The 23,028-nt window shown below is 39.4% G+C and overlaps 2 protein-coding genes across 2 annotated transcripts; one reads left to right on the top strand and one right to left on the bottom strand.

Moving 5' to 3' along the window:
• The first annotated feature begins 354 nt into the window (after positions 1-354).
• Positions 355-20,732, top strand: ankfy1 (ankyrin repeat and FYVE domain containing 1). Its single transcript, XM_055199422.2, has 25 exons — positions 355-476; positions 2,510-2,714; positions 3,170-3,288; positions 6,991-7,126; positions 7,246-7,369; positions 7,798-7,947; positions 10,610-10,775; positions 10,936-11,140; positions 11,220-11,288; positions 11,494-11,693; positions 11,775-11,872; positions 12,047-12,257; positions 14,025-14,123; positions 14,231-14,384; positions 14,618-14,786; positions 15,082-15,200; positions 15,276-15,432; positions 15,682-15,882; positions 16,384-16,560; positions 16,778-16,925; positions 17,828-17,918; positions 18,566-18,690; positions 18,797-18,943; positions 19,025-19,115; positions 19,209-20,732. The coding sequence occupies exons 1-25, from the start codon at positions 449-451 to the stop codon at positions 19,339-19,341; spliced, it is 3,522 nt and encodes a 1,173-aa protein (XP_055055397.2). The 5' UTR covers positions 355-448; the 3' UTR covers positions 19,342-20,732.
• Positions 20,728-22,272, bottom strand: cyb5d2 (cytochrome b5 domain containing 2). Its single transcript, XM_055199423.2, has 4 exons — positions 21,851-22,272; positions 21,621-21,761; positions 21,176-21,362; positions 20,728-21,089 (listed from the first exon to the last, which is right to left on the bottom strand). The coding sequence occupies exons 1-4, from the start codon at positions 22,143-22,145 to the stop codon at positions 20,900-20,902; spliced, it is 813 nt and encodes a 270-aa protein (XP_055055398.1). The 5' UTR covers positions 22,146-22,272; the 3' UTR covers positions 20,728-20,899.
• Positions 22,273-23,028: the final 756 nt, after the last annotated feature.

The raw sequence follows: 23,028 nt of genomic DNA, 5'->3' as shown, positions 1-23,028 counted from the left end.
TTCCATTAACCGATTCTGTAATTTTAATTACACTAATTGTTTTATTTAACTTTTTTTGCTTTAAACAACAGAGTAATAAAGTAAACAACTTTAGAGCCAGGGGAGCAAATAAAACACACACACACAATAAAAATAAAATACAAGACCTTTACATCAGTCAAAGATTTTAAAGACAGTACATAAATGAACAGTCTTTATAGCTTTTCTATTAGTACTAGATTGAATTGTAGAAAAGTAATTTTTTAATTCTTTAAGGAATACAGAAAAAAGTGGCCCTTATGAATATGAAATTTGAGCAATAATATTAATAGGTTGAGTTTTATTTAACTAATTTCTGTAAATTAAAAATGAACTTAACGTCACTCTGATAAGTGGGCGCGATCGCTTTTGCATATGCGCTCCTCCTTAATCAAAACCGTCCTCTCGTGATCTCTCGCGATATTAGAGGATGAGCCACGGATCCAACATGGCGGAAGGTATGAGAATGGTTTCTTTCTTACGCCCTTTCTGTTTAACATCTAAACCCGTTGTTTTCACGCGTTGTGTGGAGACCTAATGCTGCATTTATTTGATATCAACACGGACAGCTGATGATAAATATCACATTGTCCTGCGTTTAATCGCATTAATGCTTACATTATGTTTTTCTGCTAGCTAGTTGCAAGTCAGGTGGTGGGCTGGGCGGAGGTAGTAACAATTCGCCGGGTGATTTAATGTATTAAAGAAATGTAAAGAATAATAATTTTATCAAAATATTTGTAGTTGCTGTTTGTTATGTATTGCATCACACGAAGTAGCATATTTTTGTGAGGACATTTGTTGGTTTGTCACCCTGATGCTTTCTCGTATGCACTGTGTTTTCAAAATATTGAATTTCCCTTTAAATCCTTTTATTTTATCTATATTCTCTTTAATATATGAAAAACACCCGATTGTTCAAACTTAACTTTCAATTATTTAAGTAGTAAATGCGTACTGCAGTATTTAACGCCTTTGTGCATATAAGTTACGTTGTGAAATGATTGTAAAATAAATAAATAAATAAATAAATGTATCGATCAGCCATGTTGTTTATATAAAACATTGTGCATAGCATTGCGATTCCGCAACAGGCGGTTGCAACCGTTACTTTTTTATCAGAGCTCATATGTGACATCTCCCTTTATCGTCGCATAAAATACCATATTAGTAACGTTAAACCATACCCATTTCCACCAAAGCACTCTAGCTACACCAGTTACTACTGTACTAATACATTTGAACTGAATCCCATTTGAAACTCTCTCTCAAAAAATGTCAGTTTGGTTATCTTTGTGTTCTGTGGGAAACACTTTGCTATTGCGATTTTATTGAATATGTAGTCACTACACTATACTTATGGTATATTGGTGTACACTGGTTAGTTAGCATGATAATTATTGTTAAAAACACCGTGAACTTGTTTGGAGGCATTCATGTAACTACTTGCAGACATAAGCAGGTTATTGCTCTCTGGTGTTTTTTCCACATTTGATTGGCAGATGAGCTTTTTAAATACTTTATGGGACCTATTTGGACAGCTCTAAGTTGCTGACTGCTGAGGACACTCAATTCTTGAATCCAGGCAAAAGGCAAATGGCTCACATATTAAACTGAAAGCATGCTAATCCTTTGCTTACACCACAAAAAGGCTTAATGCTAGACTTTTTCACTATGGCTAAATTGTAGTAAGCTTTGTCAGGTTTTTGGCATATAACATTTTTAACAAATACAAGGTTGATAGCTTTCCTGTAAATGTTACCTATAGTTTGTAAAGCATAGCGTTGTAGAGAATGGGCATGATTCCCAAAACTATATAACAAGTGTAAGTAGTAAAAGTATGTAGGCCAAAAAAGTATACGTCTAAAAGTGTGTAAGTGTAAATGTAGACAAGCTTTTGCTTCTGCGCCAATGTAGAGCAAATGCAAAGTGTCACCTCAGCGTTCTAGAGAGGCGCGTGAAGTAATATATTGAGAGGGAAGGAAGGAAGGAAGCTGCTGTGGTGTGTAATGTAGGTTAAGCTGTAAAATCCACTAGACGCATATCCAAGGAAATGCAAGTATCACCAAATTCATGGTATAAAATACAGTTTTACTGTTTAGAGGCGACATTTGAGTGAATTGAAGATGCAGGTTCTGTGTCTTTAATAGGATATGTGTTGATATTGTTCATATAATAGTCCCACTTCCCATCTTGGAAGGTGTTCTTCCATTTGTTCTTCTCTGTCAGCAGTTTGGCTGTTTGTGAAATGGTTTTGTCCTTCTCTTTCGTGGTATATCCTACTTTTTTTCACTTCCTTTTTGCTTTAGTTGGCATATTTCTGTTTGTATATCTCATGCCTATCTCAGTCACATCTTCAACTGAAGTACACGTTAATTTCTTTTCTGTTCATTTGTGTCCTTTCACTCTCATAACATCACATGCTTGTTCCCTGTGTTCCTGTTGTTCCACTTCCTGTTCCTATCACTGCATTTTTTTCTTTTTTCCACAGAGGAGGTGCAGAAATTGCAGAAGCACCTTGCTCTGCTCAGGCAGGAGTATGTAAAGATGCAACAGAAGCTGGTGGAAACGGAGAGGCGGTGCTCCGTATTGGCCGCACAGGTCTCTCTCCCTGGCTCCGCCTCTCAGGCCAGTGACTCCTTCATCAGCCGCCTCTTGGCTATCGTAGCGGACCTCTATCAGCAAGACCAGTACAGGTAAGCTTTAACAGCTAGTAGGCCGCTTAGTGCCACTGGCAACGCTAAAACACCTTCGCTATAAAGTCAAGTCGGCTGCCCCAAATGTTTTCTCCGCTCCACTGTCTGCCCACAAATATGCACCACACAAGTGTAAAGCTCAGTGTCCATATAAATGAATTAAAAATCCTTGCTTCGCAAGATTGAAAAATTAAATTTTTTCACTCAGAAATATCTGCGGTGCTGATACAGTTGTAATTCTTTTATTACAATTTGTACTCCTTGCAAAATGGCCTTTCTGTGTTATCTGTCCTTTCTGTAAGGCCCAAACTTTTCTCTCAGGGCCGACCCCTCTGAGACGATACATAACATCATCAAACTATATTGTTGCAAATGACTAGATATTTTACAGAGATCTGTGAATTACATGCTGTGTAAAGTCAGTATTATGATCATGCCGTTGTCTCCTCTCGTAGTGATTTAAAGGTGAAGATTGGAGAGAAGCAGCTCAGTGCTCATAAATTTGTGCTGGCTGCTCGGAGTGACGTCTGGAGTTTGGCCAACCTTGCCTCAACATCAGAACTGGACCTCTCAGGTAACACCGGATCATCTGCTTCCTTCTGCCTGTACAAGAAAAGTATGGCATCAAGATTGTTTTTATGCCAGTGTTGACTTATTTGTGCCATAGTGAATGTTAAAGGTAGGGTAACAGATTTGATCCTGAAACATTTTTAGATATGCTGGTTAAAAGTCTCCTCACATCCTGATAGCAATCACTGTGTTAAGTTGTTTAAATGTATTTGTAGAAATTTATGTCATCTGTGAAAGGCGTAGGACCAAAAAAATGTTCAACCAATCATAGATTTCGGTTCGAACGGACGTTTCCTTTTTTGTACCTCATTCGTAAGCGTAATTTGAATGCCCACCGCGCAGCGAGTCCACGCAGACACCATACGTCAGGGCTATTCAATTGGCGGCCCGCGGGCCAAACCCGGCCCCCAAGGTAATTTGATCCGGCCCTTTATGTAGTCTGTAAAAAAGACATCTCTAAAATAAATTTAGTAAGTTAGACAACGGGCCGTACAGTTACGAGTTGATGCGCGTGCGTCTGTTTCATACAGCATGCGCTGCAGAGCGCGAGTCACGTGACTGGTGCGAGCCGCTGTGCCACGTGATTATATTCGCGCTTTTGTTCACAAGTTCAAAGCGATGGCCTCCCCCGCTCGCGCCCGCGTCTCAAGACGCGATAGCTGACAGACAGTGGTGAGTTAAGAGACCGGACTCTATGGTTGTTTTAACTTTATTTGTTGTATTTTCAGCTTAAAACACTGCCTTTTCCGACAATTGTTGTCTGATATGTTTATGCTTATCCACAATGACATTAACGTTAGATAAAGAAAACTCGTTGAAACGATTTTGTGAACTAGACAAAAAGATCCTGCCGTTTCTCCAAAATTCAAAGCAGACAAAGGCTCAAATATTATGCGAGTCATCGTTCTCACACAAGAATGCAATTAAAACGAGTAACAGTTAGTCGCCCATCGCTCACAGCCCAGCACCTGCACCACTGTATGCGTATCATGCTGACAAACATACACCTGATTTTACTGCCCTGACGAAATCTAAAAGTATAATTTCTCTTATTAGAAGCTAGCCTAATGTTTGCCAGTTATTAAGATGGCTGTTGTAGTTTAAAAAGGTTCTACTGTAATAATTAGCTTTTGACAAAAACAGCATAAAACAATTATGTTCCATATTATAAACTTTTTTGTTATGTGCACTGAAGTGAGTAAATGAGTTAAATTCTCAATGAGTGTGATATGGATCTTATTTACCTATTTAAATGTAGAATAAAGCTTACTTGGGCATCTTACTTATGTTGTTATGCAATTTTAAAATACAACGAACATGTCTGGATGTAGAAAAAGCCTACTTTGACATCTAACAATGCACTAATGTTGTTGAATGCAGTTTCAAAATACATGTTTGTAGAAAAAGCCTATTGTACAATGCACTGATTTTGTTGTTATGCAGTTTTAAAATACAACATGAATATGTTTAAATGTAGAAAAATTTAGTCATCATCACTGTTATATCTCCGGCCCCTCATTTAAGATACTTTTTATGAACTGGCCCCCACGACAAACTAATTGAATAGCCCTGCCATACGTCATCGGCGCGTTCACGTGCACTCACCTCCTGTCTGTAAACAGCGAGAATAGCAAACTTTTCTGCTGAATTGACAATCTGTACAGGAGCCACAAAACGAAAGGCATCTTTTATAACAACAACAACAGCAAAAACTGCCTGGATCAGCAAAGAGCAAAAACCCAAACTAACATCGGTAACTTTACTGCTTTACCACGAGATGCAAAGGGTCTGAAAGGGTCGTTGCACTGTTTATTTTGGTAAGGTAGGTATGCGATATGTTTGTATTGAGATGGATTCAGATATTCTCCTTTGATGAAACATTGTGTTGCTTATGAAATTTGTGTTCGTTTGCGGATTAGCGTAACGATATAGTTACTACGTCTACACAACCGAACGTGTGGTTAAACTAATTCTGATGTAAACCAGTTGTTTATGTTGGTTATTTTGGAAGTGTTATTCACTTTGTACTGCAAAGTTTTCTCACTGGTGAATGAGACGTGAGATGTGACTGTCTGATCTGTGCGTGTTCATGTGTTTTGAAAGAGGCGTGACTTTGGATGGCGATTTGACTTGAAGGCAGGATCGTGATTTCATTGCTAGGCGGCTACCGTTAGCTAGGGATGGGCAATATAAACGATATGCAATATAAATGATACAAAATTGGCATACGATAGAGATTTTAATTCTATTGCACTATCGCGATAATGCATGTTAATTACGTAATCTAGCCACAAAATTTAGAGCCACGAGCTGCAGCCGGCTGCAATGCATCATCATATTCATCATTTTGAATAAACATGGCTGAAAGCGTCAGCGAAACAGAGGAGCTCGTGAAAAGACCGTTGATACGGTTGTCATTTTCTAGTAGAAGAGCTCGCGATGGATTGAAATGACCAGGGCCATTACGATTTACTTGTATAAAAAATACATTTAGCAGTTTGGCTTTCCTAAGGGTCTATATAACCTGTTCTGAAACGAGTCTATTAAAAGTCACATATCGCAATACATATCGCTATCGCAAGAGGCAGCAATGCATATCGCCATATGGATTTTAGGCCATATCGCCCATCCCTACCGTTAGCATTTTGCAAAATGTGTTACCCTACCTTTAAAGATGCCACTGCTGTTTTGAACAGCAAACGCCTAATCTTTGTTAACACCAATGGGTCCAAAACGTTTTGTGATTTGGTCACTCAAACCACTTTTAGAGTGATGTAATCTGTCCTGCCTATCTGGTCTTAAAAGTAAAGATTAATGGGACGGTTTTCCAGACAGAGCTTATCCTAGTGCCAGACTAAAATGCATGTTTGAGCTGCCTTAATTTAAAAACACCTTGTACTGACATATATTTACATATATCAGTGCCATTGTTTTATCTCAAGATAGGGCTGTCACAATGATTAAATAATTGTCTTATCGCGATTGTTTGACCTCATCGCGATAATTTCAGATCACCCCGATGATTGCACATCTCTCTAAAAAACACAAGGGGAGCTGTAGCGCCTGTATAAACGAGACTGTATTAGATGGCGTTCTTTAACTGACAGTGTATGCAATACATTGCAAAACTATTCAATACAGTGGAAAAACAGCATTTAAAGAAATGCTGCAAAACTTTGATAAGCAGTATGAACTATTATCATTAAATAATTACTTTTAAATATGTATTATGTGTATTAATATTCACTGCTAGGTAAACCTTGCAAAAGATTTAATTTAAATAATCACAACAATGTGTAAAAATTATTTCATGAACAATCAAAATGTATGAGAATTAAATTAAAGCAATAAAACAGACAATTAATCGTCATAACGGCAAAGCCCTAAAACAGGCAATTAATCATCATAATCGTCACAATTTATTAAGCAATTAAGCCTCAGCCGCATTTCATAATCATGACCTATCTCAAGATGCACACCAGTAATGTTTTTGTAAGGTGTGTTTGTAAAAACTACTTAAATGTTCTAATAACTAAGACCTAGTCTTGGATTAACATAAACCCTGTCTGGGAAACCACCCCCTTAAGACTTAAAACACATATTTTTTTAAATTCTGCAGTGGCAAAACTGGACCTGTTATTAAATGTTTTTTTTTTGTGTGTGTGTGTGTGTGTGTGTGTGTGTGTGTTTCTGTTTCACTTCCTAGATGCCAAACCAGAAGTTGCTCTGGCGATGTTGCGCTGGGTTTACACAGATGAGCTTGAGTTGAATGGGGACGATGGCTTCCTTATCGACCTTATGAAGTTATCCAACCGCTTTCACCTGCATCTTCTGCGAGAAAGGTGGGAGCAAAACATGTAGCATATTGAATACGACTGAGTGACATCGTAGCACATTAGACAGTTGACTGAAAGTTAACAGACACAGTAAACTAAACTTGATTTTTTTTGTTCAAATGCAGATGTGAAAAAGGTGTGATGTCGTCAGTGAATGTGAGGAACTGTATCAGATTTTACCAGACAGCTGAAGAGCTCGATGCCGCGACATTGATGAACTATTGTGCAGAGATCATTGCCAGTCACTGGGTGAGTCACACAAACAGAGTCATCATCCTCAATAGACAGACAGGAAAAGACACATCCAGTAAGCCAAGCATCACTTTTAACATTGCTCATGGAGTTGTTGCTTGTGTAAACCATTACTCTTTCATTTCACTTTTTGTAACTCTGTGACATTTCTTCATGTTTAGGGACTCCTTTATTGACTCATAAATCCCAACAGAGCATAATGATTTATTCTCAAGGTTATGTTTATGACTGGGATAGTAAAGGATATGTCTTTCTGCTGAGTGAACCAAACCCATCAATATGAGCTCAGCAGACCTTGATTTAAGTCACCTGCTGCTTTAAAGGAGCAGAGGATTATGGCACAGTACTCTGTGTATATGAATGTGAATGTGCGCTAATCAATCTCCTACTTCCTATTTCTTTCTTTTCCACTTGCTCTCAAACAGGATGACCTTCGGAAAGAGGACTTCAGTACCATGGATGCTCAACTGCTCTATAAAATGATCAAGTCCAAAACAGAGTACCCCCTTCACAAAGCAATAAAAGTGGAAAGAGAAGATGTGGTCTTCCTTTATCTAATAGAGATGGACGCCCAGGTATAAATCCAAGCCTGAAATACTGCAAACATCGTGATATTATAAGATGCATTTGTAGACCGTTTAATGTATTAAATAATATGGTCGCAGCTAGGAAACAAATAGAAAATGGTTATACGAATAATGTAACATTGAGTGTGTTTACATGCAGAGTCTCAGAGGCCATTTATGCTTAATAAACTGATAATCTCTGGGGTCATGTAAACATATAACGGTACATTCACACAGGCTGTAAGCGTTAAAGGGGGGGGTTCAATAGTATTTCAAGCAATTGTTTTCCTCATGCTAAACGTAGGCAAAGTGTCAAAAAAGCAGTTGGACATGTTACAGAGTATTTCTGTGCTGAATGCACTTCGCCACAGTTCGTACAAGTTTCGGAAAGTTTTTTTCGATTACAGGTCCAGCTGACGTTTCAGGGCTTTTCTATACGTATCACTTCTTTATATGGGCACTTCCCCGGAAAACCCCGCCCACCCGTCAATCAACGGGAGACGCTAGAGCTTGCAAAACCTCTTATCACGCAACACAGCTTTGTTTAATTTCAAAACCCAACAATGGCACGAAAGATGAAGTGTGTTTTTGGATGTAAGGAGAAGAAATACAGCCTTATGAAAACAATGAATATATTTTATTATCCGGGGTAGCAGCAGAGTTTTGCGTGTGTGTTTGATGTGGTGGATTTTCCCAACCAGGTCATGACGAGTTGCACGCGGTAAGTAAGACTTCTGTCTTATGTTGTAAATATGCGCGTGCATATTATATAAATGACAGGAACATGTAGTGAATCATAAGTTAAACAGTGTTGTACAGTATTGCATGACTCGTACTCGCTCCTCCCGCGGTATAACTCCTCCTTCTTCATTTTTTCGTACGTTATCGGAAAGATTCGGTAAAGCTAATCTTTCTTTTATAAATCTGATTAAACTAAAGACTCTTCGGAGAAATAAAGGATGTCATACTACTCTATAGGTACTCCAGATTAACATCAGAAATGCAGAAACGGCGTGTGTTACGTGAGCTTTACGTTTCCCATTCACTTTCAATGAGTGATGTCATGCGTTGCCGAACTGAATTGTGGATTCGTCGGCACCGCGTCACTGCCATTGCCTGTGGCAGAAGTTGAACATTTCTAAACTTTTCAAGCGGCAACGCATGTGTCAGCCAATCAGATCGCCTTATGCAAATAACCTAGGCAGAGCCAGCCAATTACGTTTATGGAAGACAGGAGCATAGGTTTCGGGCACTGTGATTGGCTGTTGGCCACGCTTCAGACAAGCCTTCCGTTAAGCGTTAACGCTTACGCCTCCGTAAAACGGTTTTCGTTTATCAGGTAAAGCCCATAAACGGGTAAACAAAAACTGATCGGCCCAGAAGTTTTGTGCTCATTACCCCGATTCCACGTTGCATGTAAACACTTAACCAGATTTTTAGCAGTTTTGTTCATGTGCGCGTGTCTCCGCGTGTGATGTTTACCTTTAGTAAGTACAAAGTAACGCATAAAAATCTGCGCTCGACTCAGCAGTTGGTAGAGAAGTGTGAAAATAAAAGATCTTGTTAAATTTAAAGGCTCAACACTATAGCTTAAGACAAAATTTCATAACTTTTGTATCTTAAAGGAATATTCCATTTTCTTAAAAGAAAAATTCAGATAATTTACTCACCACAATGTCATCCAAAATGTTGATGTCTTTCTTTGTTCAGTCGAGAAGAAATAAGGTTTTTTGAGGAAAACATTGCAGTATTTTTCTCATTTTAATGGACTTTAATAGACACCAACAATTAATACTTAACTCAACACTTAACAGTTTTTTTCAACTGAGTTTCAAAGGTCTATAAACGATCCCAAACGAGGCATAAGGGTCTTATCTAGCGAAACGATTGTCATTTTTGACAAGAAAAATAACAAATATACACTTTTAAAGCACAACTTTTCGTTTAGGTCCGGTCCAGCGCGACCTAACGTAAATGCGTAGTGACGTAGGGAGGTCACGTGTTACATATATAAAACGCACATTTGCGGACCATTGTAAACAATAAACTGACACAAAGACATTAATTATTATCAGTTGACATACGTCGGAACGGTCCTCTTTCAACACACTTGTAAACACTGGGGTGGAGTTTCGCGTTCGTCCTCTGTGACCTCTTGACGTGATGACGTTTTGCGACCGGGATTGTTTATAGACCTTTTGGGATTGTTTATAGACCTTTGAAACTCCGTTGAAAAAACTGTTAAGTGTTAAGTATTAATTGTTGGTGTCTATTAAAGTCCATTAAAATAAGAAAAATCCTGCAATGTTTTCCTCAAAAAACATAATTTGTTCTCGACTGAACAAAGAAAGACATCAACATTTTGGATGCCATAGTGGTGAGTAAATTATCTGGATTTTTCTTTTAAGAAAATTGACTATTCCTTTAAGCTCAATTTGCACCTTTAGTCAGAATCATTTCAGCTACAGGCTGAAAAGCACCTCACGTGACTCTACAGAGCCCCTCCCCTACAGAATCCTCAGTCATTATTGATTGATGATTGGTTCTTTTAACTGGAAGCCGGGACTTCCGACGCATTTGCAACCATATTGAGCGTAGCATTATCCCCTATTTATAGTAATAGGAGTGCAACCCTAATGATGTAATTGTTCCTCTTATTTTGTCCCCAAAGTTACCTGGAAAACTGAACGAGATGGATAATAATGGAGACTTGGCATTAGGTCTGGCTCTGTCTAAGAAGCTAGAGAGCATCGCCACCACACTGGTCAACAACAAGGCGGATGTAGACATGGTGGACCAGAGTGGCTGGAGTCTTCTACACAAAGCTATCCAGAGAGGTACCTGAATAATTTATTTATGTCAGTTTTACCATAGTTCAGAGAATTTATTGTCTCGTCTAGAGATCGTTTAGGAAGAGCACCCACAAACAATCTCAAGGATGCTGCCTCCATGTTTGCATTAGGGCTAAAAACTTTCTTCTTCCCTTCCTCTACATAGGAGATGAATTTGCTTCCACTTTTCTGATCCGTCACGCCGCACAGGTGAACGCATCAACGGTGGGGGCGGTAGAGACGCCCCTGCACCTGGTATGCTCCTTCAGCCCTAAGAAACACAGTGGAGAAGTCATGACTGGCATGGCTCACATCGCTGAAGCTCTGCTCAAAGCTGGTGCCAACCCTAACATGCAAAACAGCAAAGGACGGTGGGTAACCATTATATCACAGGTTTACAAATTACTTTTAGATGAGACTAACTATTTAATTATTATATCAAATCCTCAGAACGCCTTTACATGAAGCCGTGGTGTCTGGAAACGAGCCGGTCTTTAACCAGTTGCTTCAGTGCAAACAGTAAGATCCTTATTTTTACATTAAGAATAGCATACTGTCTTCTTTCCAAATTTGTCCAAAGCAGTATACACAATGCATTCACAATATACATTTCATCAGTGTGGGTCTTACATGGATTTCGAACCCATGACCTTTGTGTGACTAAAACAAAGCTCTAACAATTGAGGTGCAGGAACATTTAAAAAATCTCTCTCCTTCTGCTCAGTTTGGACCTGGATTTGAAGGATCATGAAGGCAGCACCGCCCTGTGGTTGGCCCTGCAGTACATCACTGTGGCCTCTGACCCCTCCGTAAACCCTTTCAGAGACGAAGCACCGGTCGTGAACGGGACCTCGTTTGATGAGAACAGCTTTGCAGCGCGACTCATACAGAGAGGAAGCAATCCTGACGCTCCAGACTCTAAAAGTACCAAGATGCTTAAAAAACTTAATTTAGAAGTGTGTTCCTGTTCAAAGTTTTGATTTATTGTGTCTTTCCCCTCTTTAGTAAACTGTCTCATGCAGAGAGCAGCTATTGCAGGAAGTGAAGCAGCTGCCATCTTCCTGGCAACACACGGAGCTAAAGTCAATCACACTAACAAATGGGTGAGTGTCTCAGCTTGGGTATTAATAACCGAACTTTAGAATATACACAAAGTGAAGTAAACTTGACAGATATTGTGAGTGTTACTGAACTAACCGTTACTCTACACACAATCCATATTTCTCTGTTACTACACCTTTACTATCTTCATCTTTCTGATCTGTGGCATCATTTAGGGGGAGACGCCGCTCCATACAGCATGTCGTTGTGGGTTGGCAGGCCTGACGGCAGAGTTGCTTCAACAGGGTGCGAATCCTAACCTGCAGACCAACAGCGCCCTGCCTGACGGCACAGAGAAGAGCAATGGAGTTGCTCGGCAGAGCCCACTACACCTGGCCATCGCTCACAACCACCCTGATGTGGTGTCTGTCATACTAGAGCAAAAAGGTGAGGGACCGTGAGTAGATAGGTTGGGATGTTGAAGAATATAAATAGCTCTTTCACACATAGATTATGGAAAATACACGGAAAATGCGTCCAGGATCGTTTAATTTTTTGTTCTCACTGTCATTGTTTTTTGGGAATCTGTGCGTGCATTCACACATACCGTGAAGATCCTGTAAAGTCACGTGACGTATTTAAAGTATTTTTTCACAGGATCTGAAGTTTTGCTAATTTTTGTGATTTCTCTCTCTGGGGAAACCAAATGTGTGCATTTTTGTTTATTATAAAGGAGCACATGATGCGCTTTTCTGTCATGCTGGTGAATGATCTCAGCTTCAGCGTAGATAGTAACAAGCTCCCTGATCTCTGCTTCAGTCCGGTTTGCCGACATTTCTCATCATGAAAGTTGATCTGCGTTTAAATGTGTGTCAGCGAGCTTAACCATAACTTGTTGTGCCCATCCTCAGTACGGCACGCCCCTTAAGCCGCCTTTCCACTGCACACAAAATACGGAAACGACAGTCGGAGTTCTCCACCTAATGGCAGTCGTAAAGAAGTTTCAGTTTAATCGTATATGGGAGAGAAGCTCATTCCGGCGCTAGAGGCTTCATTCTAATATGTTTACCATGTTGGAATAAATAAATGAATGCAAATAAATGAAACAATAAACAGCTATGCATATATGACAAATATTGCCAATATTTTTTTGAAGAGAACATATGAAGACAAGATTAAAATAATAACGTGCACAAATTAAATTAAAAGAGTATTTATTATCAGTAATCAAAAGTTTTCTTAAAGGATTCAAGTGTTACTATAGACCAGTTCAAAAGATGTAAACAACACTGGTCCAGAAGTACTTCCTGTTTCCGTTTTTTAACACTAGATAAGCGTTGGGATAAAATAAACCAACAGAACATATAAACCTGAATTAACTGAAGTTAAACAAACATCTTAAAGATAATAATATATGTAAAATAAAAAAATAACTGTCACAAACTGTAACAGGAAGTGTTTCTGGACCAGTGTTGTTTACATCATTTGAACTGGTCTATAAAGTTAAACAAAAAGGAGTCATCATTTTTACACACAGTTTATGATTGGAATACAATGAAATGCATCACTTCCGGTCGGCATATCGCATGCAGTTTAGTCGCACAAGTTCAAATTTTTTAACGGATCCAACGCTCAAAACGGATCCGATATTTACGCGTCCGCAGATGGTCGGCACTTCACGCAGCCCCTTTGTGACTCTCCATAGGAAATTAATGACTTCCGGTTTAACGGCCGTCGTTTGTCGTGTGCAGTGGAAAGGCGGCTTTATGGCATTGATTCTGCCTCTTGTTCACACAGAATGCTTTCCGTGAATGTTATGGCAATATTACTAGGTCCTCTTTACGGAGGCGATCCCAGATCATTTTAGGCACGAGTTGGCACCTCTCTGCCAATTTTACGGAAATTTTTTGGGACCAAAGTGCTGTGTGAATGGGGTATATGATTATAATAATGGGGCATCTTGAATCTGTGAAGCTGTTATAAAGTACCATAGTAGCATCCCTGTATTTTGGTTGTATCATAGCATTAGCATGGTTTTTGGGACAGTATTTTTGGAAGTCTACGGTAAATGAATTTTTAAATCCATGGTGTATATCAAAATCTTATCATGTTTCTTGCATCTAATCCCATCACTGTACTACAGCATCATCACAGTACTTTATTCATGGCAGGTACCTTACCTTGTCACTCTTAACTGTCCTTCATCTTTCATAGCCAATGCACTACATGCCACCAACAACTTGCAGATCATCCCAGACTTCAGCCTTAAAGACTCCATGGATCAGACTGTCCTGGGTCTTGCACTGTGGACTGGTGAGTCCTACTAAAGACTCCTTAAATGATTGTAAAATATTTTCGAGATTTACTTCTGCCCATGTTGAAATTTCAATGACACCTGTGTTGCTTTTTTGCATTGACAGGTATGCACAATATTGCTGCACAGCTTCTGGGTTCTGGAGCATCCATTAATGACACCATGTCTGATGGACAAACGTTACTGCACATGGCCATTAAGAGACAAGACAGCAAGAGCGCCCTCTTCCTGCTGGAGCACCAAGCTGACATCAATGTCAGGTACTACATGCAATGACAAATATTGAATTCACATTTTCATGTTAGCATTCTTTTCGGTGTTTCTTAAGTGTACTTTGGCGATGGTAGCGCCATGACCTATCAGTTAAGCCTGATGCACATGTCCAGCAAATTTACATACATGCAAATATCTGACTCTGACATCATACCTTTTTGGTCATGAGAAATAAATAAGCTTTAAAATAAATAGCACAAATCCCTCATCTTTTTTCCAGGACGCAGGAGGGGCAGACAGCTCTGCAGTTAGCCATTAGTAACCAACTCCCATTGGTGGTGGATGCCATCTGCACCAGAGGAGCTGATATGTCGGTGGTAAATGAGAAGGGTGATCCACCACTCTGGCTTGCACTGGAGAACGGTCTGGAGGACATCGCCTCAACACTGGTGAGGACTGATGTTTAATGGAAAAGAGTCATGTTACGATATTTTACAAGTTCTCCTCAAAAATGGCCATGACTAAATAATGACCAATTTTACATTCTGTCCCCAATGACCATCATAAATAATTATGATTCTACTATCATCAATGTAGTTTAATACTTTTCAACCATTTATGTACCTTATTTAGCTTTTACAGTGTGTAGTGATTTTTATGATGTCATTGATTTGCAATTTTTACATACAAATGACAGAAGTATGTAATCATGCTGGTTTATTGTGGGTTGAATCATTGGATTAGGTCAGGCATGGCTGTGATGCGACCTGCTGGAGTTCAGGGCCTGGAGGATGTCTGCAGACTCTGCTCCATAGAGCCATCGATGAGAACAACGAGATCTCTGCCTGCTTCCTCATACGCAGGTCTGTTTTGGTTTGTGTTGGTATGTGATTTCACAGTACATAACAATCTAGTGACCAACCTGCGTGTGTTTTTAGTGGCTGTGATGTAAATAGCCCCAGGAGACCTGGTCCTAATGGTGAGGGTGATGAGGAGGCGAGAGACGGACAGACCCCACTTCACCTAGCTTCATCCTGGGGTCTTGATGAGGTGGCACAGTGCCTTCTGGAGTTTGGAGCCAATGTGAACGCACAGGTCCATACAGATTTGTCTGTGATATCAAGGCTGACGTCTTAGAATCTAATTATGAGATTAAGAGCACCAAAGTTTGATTTCACTTATTGTTTTAAAATTAATTTCAATCATGACCTTATTCAATCAATATTTATGATATCAAGGTTACATTTTCACAGAATGGTCTTTACATATTTTTCTATGTAAATCACACATCTAGATGTGTGATTTGCATTCAGTTCTTTGACCACTGCTTTCTTTCACTTTCAGGATGCAGAGGGCCGTGCTCCTATCCATATCGCCATCAGCAACCAGCACAGCGTCATCATTCAGCTGCTCATCTCCCACCCTGATATCCGCCTGAATATTCGAGACAGACAGGGCATGACACCGTTTGCCTGTGCCATGACCCACAAGAATAACAAAGCTGCTGAAGCTATTCTCAAGAGAGAACCTGGTGCTGCCGAACAGGTGTGTGTGCCTATATTCCCACTGGACAAAACAAATACAGCCTACTGTAGCAATCTTGCTGTCAAAGATTTAAGGGCGTACTCACTATCGAAGCTGAACTGTGCCTGAGCGTGTTTGACCCCCAAAGCCTAGTTGGTTTGACTAGTGTAAGCACGTTGTTACTTTTGCAAAAGTAAGCCACATGGCTCCAGGGGGATAAATAAAGGCCTTTTTAGGGTAATTGATGCAATTTTGTATTAAAAACTTTACAAACTAAAATAACTAGTATCAGCGTAGTGTACGCACTTTTCGTACTGACAAAATAAAGGTAACTCATATCGATATTATTTGTGTGGCATCGATGCATTGTATTGTTAGAAATGTATTTGATGCAATGATCCATATCGATGTATTGTTAAACCCCTAGTAAGCATGCCCGGGCTCGGATCAATTTGATTTTAGTCCACATAATCCTAACCACAGTAACAAATAAAAAAAATATTTTCCTTGCTCTTTCTTAAGGTGGACAACAAAGGTCGCAACTTCCTGCATTGTGCCGTGCAGAATTCAGACATAGAAAGTGTGCTCTTCCTCATCAGTGTTCAGGCCAACGTGAACTCTAGAGTTCAGGACAGTGCCAAACTTACACCTCTGCACCTGGCCGTGCAAGCAGGATCCGAGATCATCGTCAGAAACCTGGTAAAAAAGCGAAACATATATTCATAGGGATAATAATCACACGTTTATGAATCTGTACATAATACGTAATCATTATTTAAACAGTTCCTACTTACAATTACAGTAAGCTCGTGTTTATAGCAGTTAAGGTTTTATTTGAAGTTTTTTTTATTTGAAACTGAATGAGTTTTGTGCTAAAACGTCTCTGTGTTCTCTCTGATTTATGTGTGGATTGTAGCTTCTGGCTGGTGCTAAAGTAAACGAGCTGACCAAACATCGGCAGACAGCGCTGCATCTTGCTGCACAACAGGATCTTTGCACAATCTGCTCCGTCTTGATCGAGAACGGCGTTGACTTTACCGCCATAGACGAGAATGGAAACAATGGTACACTACTATGCTTAACCAAAGATATTTAAAGGTGCTGTAGAATAGAAAACTGTATTTACCTAGGCCTAGATGAATAATAAGAGTTCTGTACATGGTAATGACATATCGTCAGCCCAAACACTATTGATTCCTCCTTATGTAAACCGCTTGTATGTAAAAGACTGTTGGAAAACAGGCCAATCTCAACATAACACCAACTGTAACATCACATTGGAGATGTACGCCCCAACGTTAATTTACACATTAAATTAATCACAATGTTGTTAAAATGCTAAAAAAGTTATATGCTAGTTAATGCTATATGCCAGCGTTTAGGATGAAGTTCTACTATTGACATTACAGTTACGTTCTGCAGGGCCATACTGAAAAAAAAAACACAAACTTACCACTCAGAAACGTCCATTAACCAAACAATTGATTATTCCTTTAAAATCTGTATCATTGTCTGATACAGGCTCAAACATAAGGTCTGTTTACACACCAACACACACACACACACACACAGAGCTACTGAAAGGAGCTGCTCTGTGAAACAGCCAATCAGAGCCGTTTTATTCTAAAGGAAAATCCTAGGGTTGTAACTTAAGTGGACATGTAAAACCGTCTCTTTATAATTCTTGCACCTAGTAAAGCCATATACCTTATATGTAAATATCAGAGAACAATTTAACATATTATTTCAATGGATTATTTGGCACCTTTAATATTTACAAGGTGCGTCACTGGTATTGATATGAATGGGGATGATCGCAACGGCAGTGATGCAACTTTCTTCGGGCTAAACTTAGACGTTTATACAAATGGGTTCAGTAGTCAGCATATATCAGTAAAATATTAGTGCAAGAAAACTTTAATATTTTTGTATAACTTTGTATTTTCTTTTCCCTTTATTCTCCCAGCACTCCACCTGGCAGTGATGCAGGGGCGTCTGAACAACGTGCGCGCTCTTCTCACCGAGTCCAACATCGATGCGGAGGCGTACAATCTCAGGTCTGACTCGGAATATGTCAATATATCTATAAATACTTAATCAGAATATCTCATTGGGGCGGTTTCCTGGACAGGGATTAGACTAGTCCTAGACTAAAATAAATGTAGGAGCTGTCCAGGCTGAGAGCAGCTTGCACTGACATATCCTGGAGTACATCGGTGCCCTTTGTTTTGCCTCAAAATGCACACAAGTAATGTTTTTAGTAATGCATGTTTGTCAAAACTAGTTATACTTTCTAATTAAACTAAGGCATAGTCCTGTTTTAAGATAATCCCTGTCCAGGAAACTGCCCCTAAATGTAAAATATAAGCAATTATGCCATTTACATCTCTTGGCATGTCTAGTATACGAGTCTATAACAAATTTGAATAGAATTTAATATTTCAAAAGCTATGATGCAAAACCCACTAAGTGCGTCTTGCATTATTTCTTGTTAGTTAGCATTTTTTATCAGACTCTTAATGGATTCTGCCTAAAAACTGGTATTTCTAAATGGCCTGAGGGCTGGATGAAGTAGATTTGACACAAAAGTATTTGATGAATGTATAGTACATGTCGAGAGCATTCGGTGACAACAATCATCTCATTGTTGACGGAGGTGAAATTTAGCGGCTTTTGCATCAAAACTCTTTGTTTATTTCTCTAGAGGTCAATCCCCAATGCATGTCCTCGGTCAGTACGGGAAGGAGAATGCGGCGGCCATCTTTGAGCTGTTTTTAGAATGCATGCCCGAGTATCCCCTGGATAAACCTGACAATGAGGGGAACACAGGTTGGTGGACAGTACTTGTTTTGATATTGTGCCGTCGAAATGAATCATTTACCGTAATAGTGCAAGCATTGGCTCAATGATAGCTAATCAGTTTTTCGTCCTGTAGTTCTACTATTAGCCTATATGAAAGGAAACGCAAACTTGTGTCGTGCTATCGTGAGGTCTGGAGCTAGACTTGGTGTCACTAACAACCAAGGCATCAGCATCTTCAACTATCAGGTTGCCACAAAGCAGCTTCTGTTCCGCCTACTAGGTCAGAATCAGTCTCTTAGATATTTAGTTTAAGTGTAAAAGCTGTAAAAGTGTATTTAATGTCATATTTTGAACGGTGCAGATATGCTGACCAAAGAGCCCCCATGGTGTGATGGATCTAACTGCTATGAATGTGCCACCAAATTTGGGGTCACCACCAGAAAACATCACTGGTATGTATTATTAGCCACCATACTGACTTACTACTTGCATCTTTCCATACCCTGCAACCTAATAAAATATATCATTCATTGTCTTTCTCATAGCCGCCATTGTGGGCGTCTGCTCTGCTATAAGTGCTCAATAAAAGAGGTCCCCATTATTAAATTTGACCTGACCAAACCTGTGCGTGTATGCGACATCTGCTTTGATGTACTGACATTGGGCGGCGTGTCCTAACACGGGAGACAAATGAAGGACCGGCACCAGCCACGCTGAGCATGAACCTGCAGGCTGGGCCAGGAGGTTGAAGAAATGGAGCGAGATTGAGAGAAAGAGCCCTTGAACAAAACCATTCCATTCAGAAAAATACAACCGTAACTGTGTGTGTTTGTTCTAGCAGTACTTTTTAGAAGCGAACTATTGTTTGTTGAGGAGTTGGATAAAAAATAGTGGAATTCCGATGCAAACAAAAGTTGTAGTACCAAGTTCAGCTTTTATCTGGGATGTCGGTGGCAAAAACAAAGAGTGAGATCATACAAGACAACCATCATCTACTACTACTAAAGTAAAAACAATAAGCTGAGACCACTGGGGATTTAGACAGGGCTAATCGTCCTATCATATATGGATTTAATTTTTGCCTCGCATTTCAAATCCATAATGTATCTTGCTGTTAACACCTTTCGGCTGTCGTTCTACATTTTGATTTACCCCTCCGGTTGCGGAGGGACACATATCATTTAAACATTTCAAAGAAGTCCAAGCTACCCATTTTTTGTGTATGTGTGTATTTAATGCTGCTGGATATGGAGGGATCTTAGTTAGTGTGAAGCCTTAATAGTGCTGTGCAGGGTCTCGCCTTTCAGTTTTGAATACATCGCCTCTCTGCATAGGCAAAATCAACACTAAGACAGAGGGGGAGAAATGTAACTTCCTGTGATCTGTCTTTTGTTATGCGAGTACTAACATGATCATTTACTCATCGATTAATCTGCATATTCAGTGGATTTTATTTTAGTTGATCCATTACATAATACTAAACATTATAAAACACTTGAATTGAAATCTTACCTTGCAAATCATATATGATGCATATGCATGAGATCATTTGTAGCTTGTTTTTTTTTTTGTTTTTTTGGTCATAATCTTGATTTATTAATTTCTGATCACCAAAAGTTACATTCCAGTTAATGCTTACCCTGCAGGCTAGTGCTGGAGATTTGCTTTGTCGCTGTTTTTCCTAAGTCGTCTTAGTAGTGTAAAATGTCAGATTATGTTGAGCCGTCATATTTTAAATGCTTGTTCATGTCCATGCTTAACAGGTGCACTTTATCAAATTTCATTTTTATGATCATATTTTAAGTTTGTTTGTTTGAGGGGCAGAGTCCACAGTCTGTTTGTATTGTTAAATTGTACAGATGTGTATAATATTTTTGACCACTACAACTGTTTTGTACTTAACGCAGGTTGTGCTTTTGTCTATGTGACAAACTTAAAATCTGGCCTCTGTTTAATCTTTTCTGCACATTGTATGGTATCTGTATGCTCAGATATTTAGCCTGTCGCCGCCTCTAGTATCCTTTTCAAGAAAGGGAGGACAACTTTACATAAAGGACAACAACGAAAAATGTGTCTTATTTAATCAATTATATTGGAAATTAAAGAACAGTGATTTGTCAATTGCATGATACAATAAATCATAACATTAGTTAAAATCTTTCTAAGGCCAGCCCATGCTGAGGAAGTGGTCCTTTAAACCTAAACCAAGTACAGCAGGCTCCTGGAGTAGTATGAGCTAAGCTTGAAGCTTGTCTTTGGTGATACGACAGGATTCGGCGTGAGGAGGACAGTCCGTGTACTCTCTGAGATTTCGGTTCTCTGAATGCATTGGATCGGACTGTTGAATACACACACATCGGGAGTGGCCAGATCCAGGGGTGAAGAGCATTCTGGGTACTCCAACCCAGTCTCTGTGAATTCCACCACTACAGAAAATGTTAAAGTACTTCTGTTAAACTAAATGACAAAGGCATAAACAGGACAGTACAGTAGTTAGGTCTATAAAAATTACCTCTTTTTGGAGCACCATACCCGTCCCCCATTGGATTCACTCCACTCTGAGTTACATGATGGGTACAGCTGCATCTCATTCTGAGCCTGAGCCTTTTTCTTCAACCCCTCGGACAGGAAAGACTCCACCTGCCGCAGGGCATCTGTGGGCTGCCCGGTCTCTGTGTAGAACCGGCCAATCAATTTACCTGCAGCACAAACAGCGGAGTTAACACTTCGTGAGGCGCTGCAAGAAACGGCAGGCGGATGACGCCAAAGTACCACAAGAACGACTAGAATGTATGATTTCTTGAATCGGTCGCGCGATACCTTGACGTCATCCGCCGGTCGGTTCCTGCAGCGGCGCATAAAGTAGAACATACATTGTATGTAGCCTAGTGCCTAGTCAGATTTTAAAGCAATTGACAAATATCTGTATCGCCCAAACCATTGCGGTACCCACCTACCTACTGGAGTGTAGTCCTTCTGATAAAATGCCAACCAGTCATAAAGAGCCACAATCTGTGAGTCAGCAAAATCCGAGACATCACTGGATAAACCTGTTTCTGTAAAATCACCTGTGATAAACGCCCGTGATGCATCTCGACCTGAACACACACAGATTTTAGGTGTATATTGAGAATGTAAAGCTGTGACTCCGGCTAGTTACTAGTAAATAATTTAAAGCAAAATGAACCTGTGAAAAAATGGTAACTGCCACCAGGGCCGTAGTGTTTCCTCCCTCTTTCAACGTCAAACACCTGTCCTAAAATCGCCAGGTACAATCCTTTACTGTTCTGCTCTCCGTTGTATAAAGACAGCTCATCTTCGGTCAGCATGCGCTCCGGAGCAGATGCTGACAGACCATTGGTGTGCCGCAGCCACGACTGTAATACATTTACAACATTTCCGTAAATCGGAAATGTGAGCCATTCGGGCACCGTCCATACGGCCAAGACCACTGAAATAAGAACTATTAAATATTTCAACATTGCGCATAGAGTGTTAAGTGGCAAAAGCAAACCATCAAGCAGTCTGCATATGAAATAAGATCTGCTGACATTCCGGGATCACATCGGGCAACATCGTATATTTCCGGAATCAGGACTGCGCATGCGCGAATTGATTTTATACCTTTATTTTATAAAAATAATAATGTATTGTCTAAAAAATGTCTTATGTTTTAATTACGTGAATCAAAGTAATAATAGTGTCCAGATTTTTATAGGTCTAAAAATTATCAATCTGGACATAAGTTACAGCAGCAGCAATATATTCCTCATATCGAACATAGTACCGAGGGGAATACGATGGTGGACAAACTGGCAAAAATGGGATTAAAGAAAGATTAAATCGATAAAAGATACCATTTAGCAAAGCTGAAGCAAATTGCATTATATATGTAATGCTGTTGTAAATATCCGGCAAGAGAACTAGAATAAGGAGTTAAAAGGAAGACCTCTTTATAATATTTATGATAAAGTGGGGAGTGAAATATGAGGATTAGGGCCAAGCTAAAATAAAAAATAAAACCATCTCTAGATTATAGTCATTAAAACGCGAGAATAAAGTCATTATTTAAAGAGAAAAAGTCAGAATAAATATAATTTCGAGAATAAAGACGTTATTTAACGAGAATAAAGTCGTTATTTAACGTGAATAAAGTCAATACATTCTCGAAATTATATTTATTCTGACTTTTTTTCTCGTAAAAATAATGATTATTCTCGCATTTTAATGACTTTAATCTCGAGATGGTTTTATTTTTTTTTATTTTAGCTTGGCCCTAATCCTCGTTGGTACGTTTGATAAACAGAATGTAAGGGATTAATTAATTAAAAAAAATCTCCTTTTTTGGTAGCTAGTCGTATTTTC

The sequence above is a fragment of the Misgurnus anguillicaudatus genome, chromosome 22, assembly GCF_027580225.2.
Source record: "Misgurnus anguillicaudatus chromosome 22, ASM2758022v2, whole genome shotgun sequence".
NCBI classification, from domain to species: Eukaryota; Metazoa; Chordata; class Actinopteri; order Cypriniformes; family Cobitidae; genus Misgurnus; species Misgurnus anguillicaudatus.
The sequence above is the reverse complement of the archived record's forward strand: the minus strand, read 5'-3'. Positions and strand labels throughout refer to the sequence as shown.

Coding starts and splice junctions, on each gene's coding strand:
- cyb5d2 (XM_055199423.2), bottom strand. CDS start 22,145: ATGTTGAAATATTTAATAGTTCTTATTTCAGTGGTCTTGGCCGTATGG. Junction 21,762..21,850: donor CAGTTACCATTTTTTCACAG/GTTCATTTTGCT, acceptor GTGTGTGTTCAG/GTCGAGATGCATCACGGGCG. Junction 21,363..21,620: donor GAAGGACTACACTCCAGTAG/GTAGGTGGGTAC, acceptor TTTGTGCTGCAG/GTAAATTGATTGGCCGGTTC.
- ankfy1 (XM_055199422.2), top strand. CDS start 449: ATGAGCCACGGATCCAACATGGCGGAAG. Junction 15,201..15,275: donor GCCTGCTTCCTCATACGCAG/GTCTGTTTTGGT, acceptor GTGTGTTTTTAG/TGGCTGTGATGTAAATAGCC. Junction 18,944..19,024: donor GCTTCTGTTCCGCCTACTAG/GTCAGAATCAGT, acceptor TGAACGGTGCAG/ATATGCTGACCAAAGAGCCC.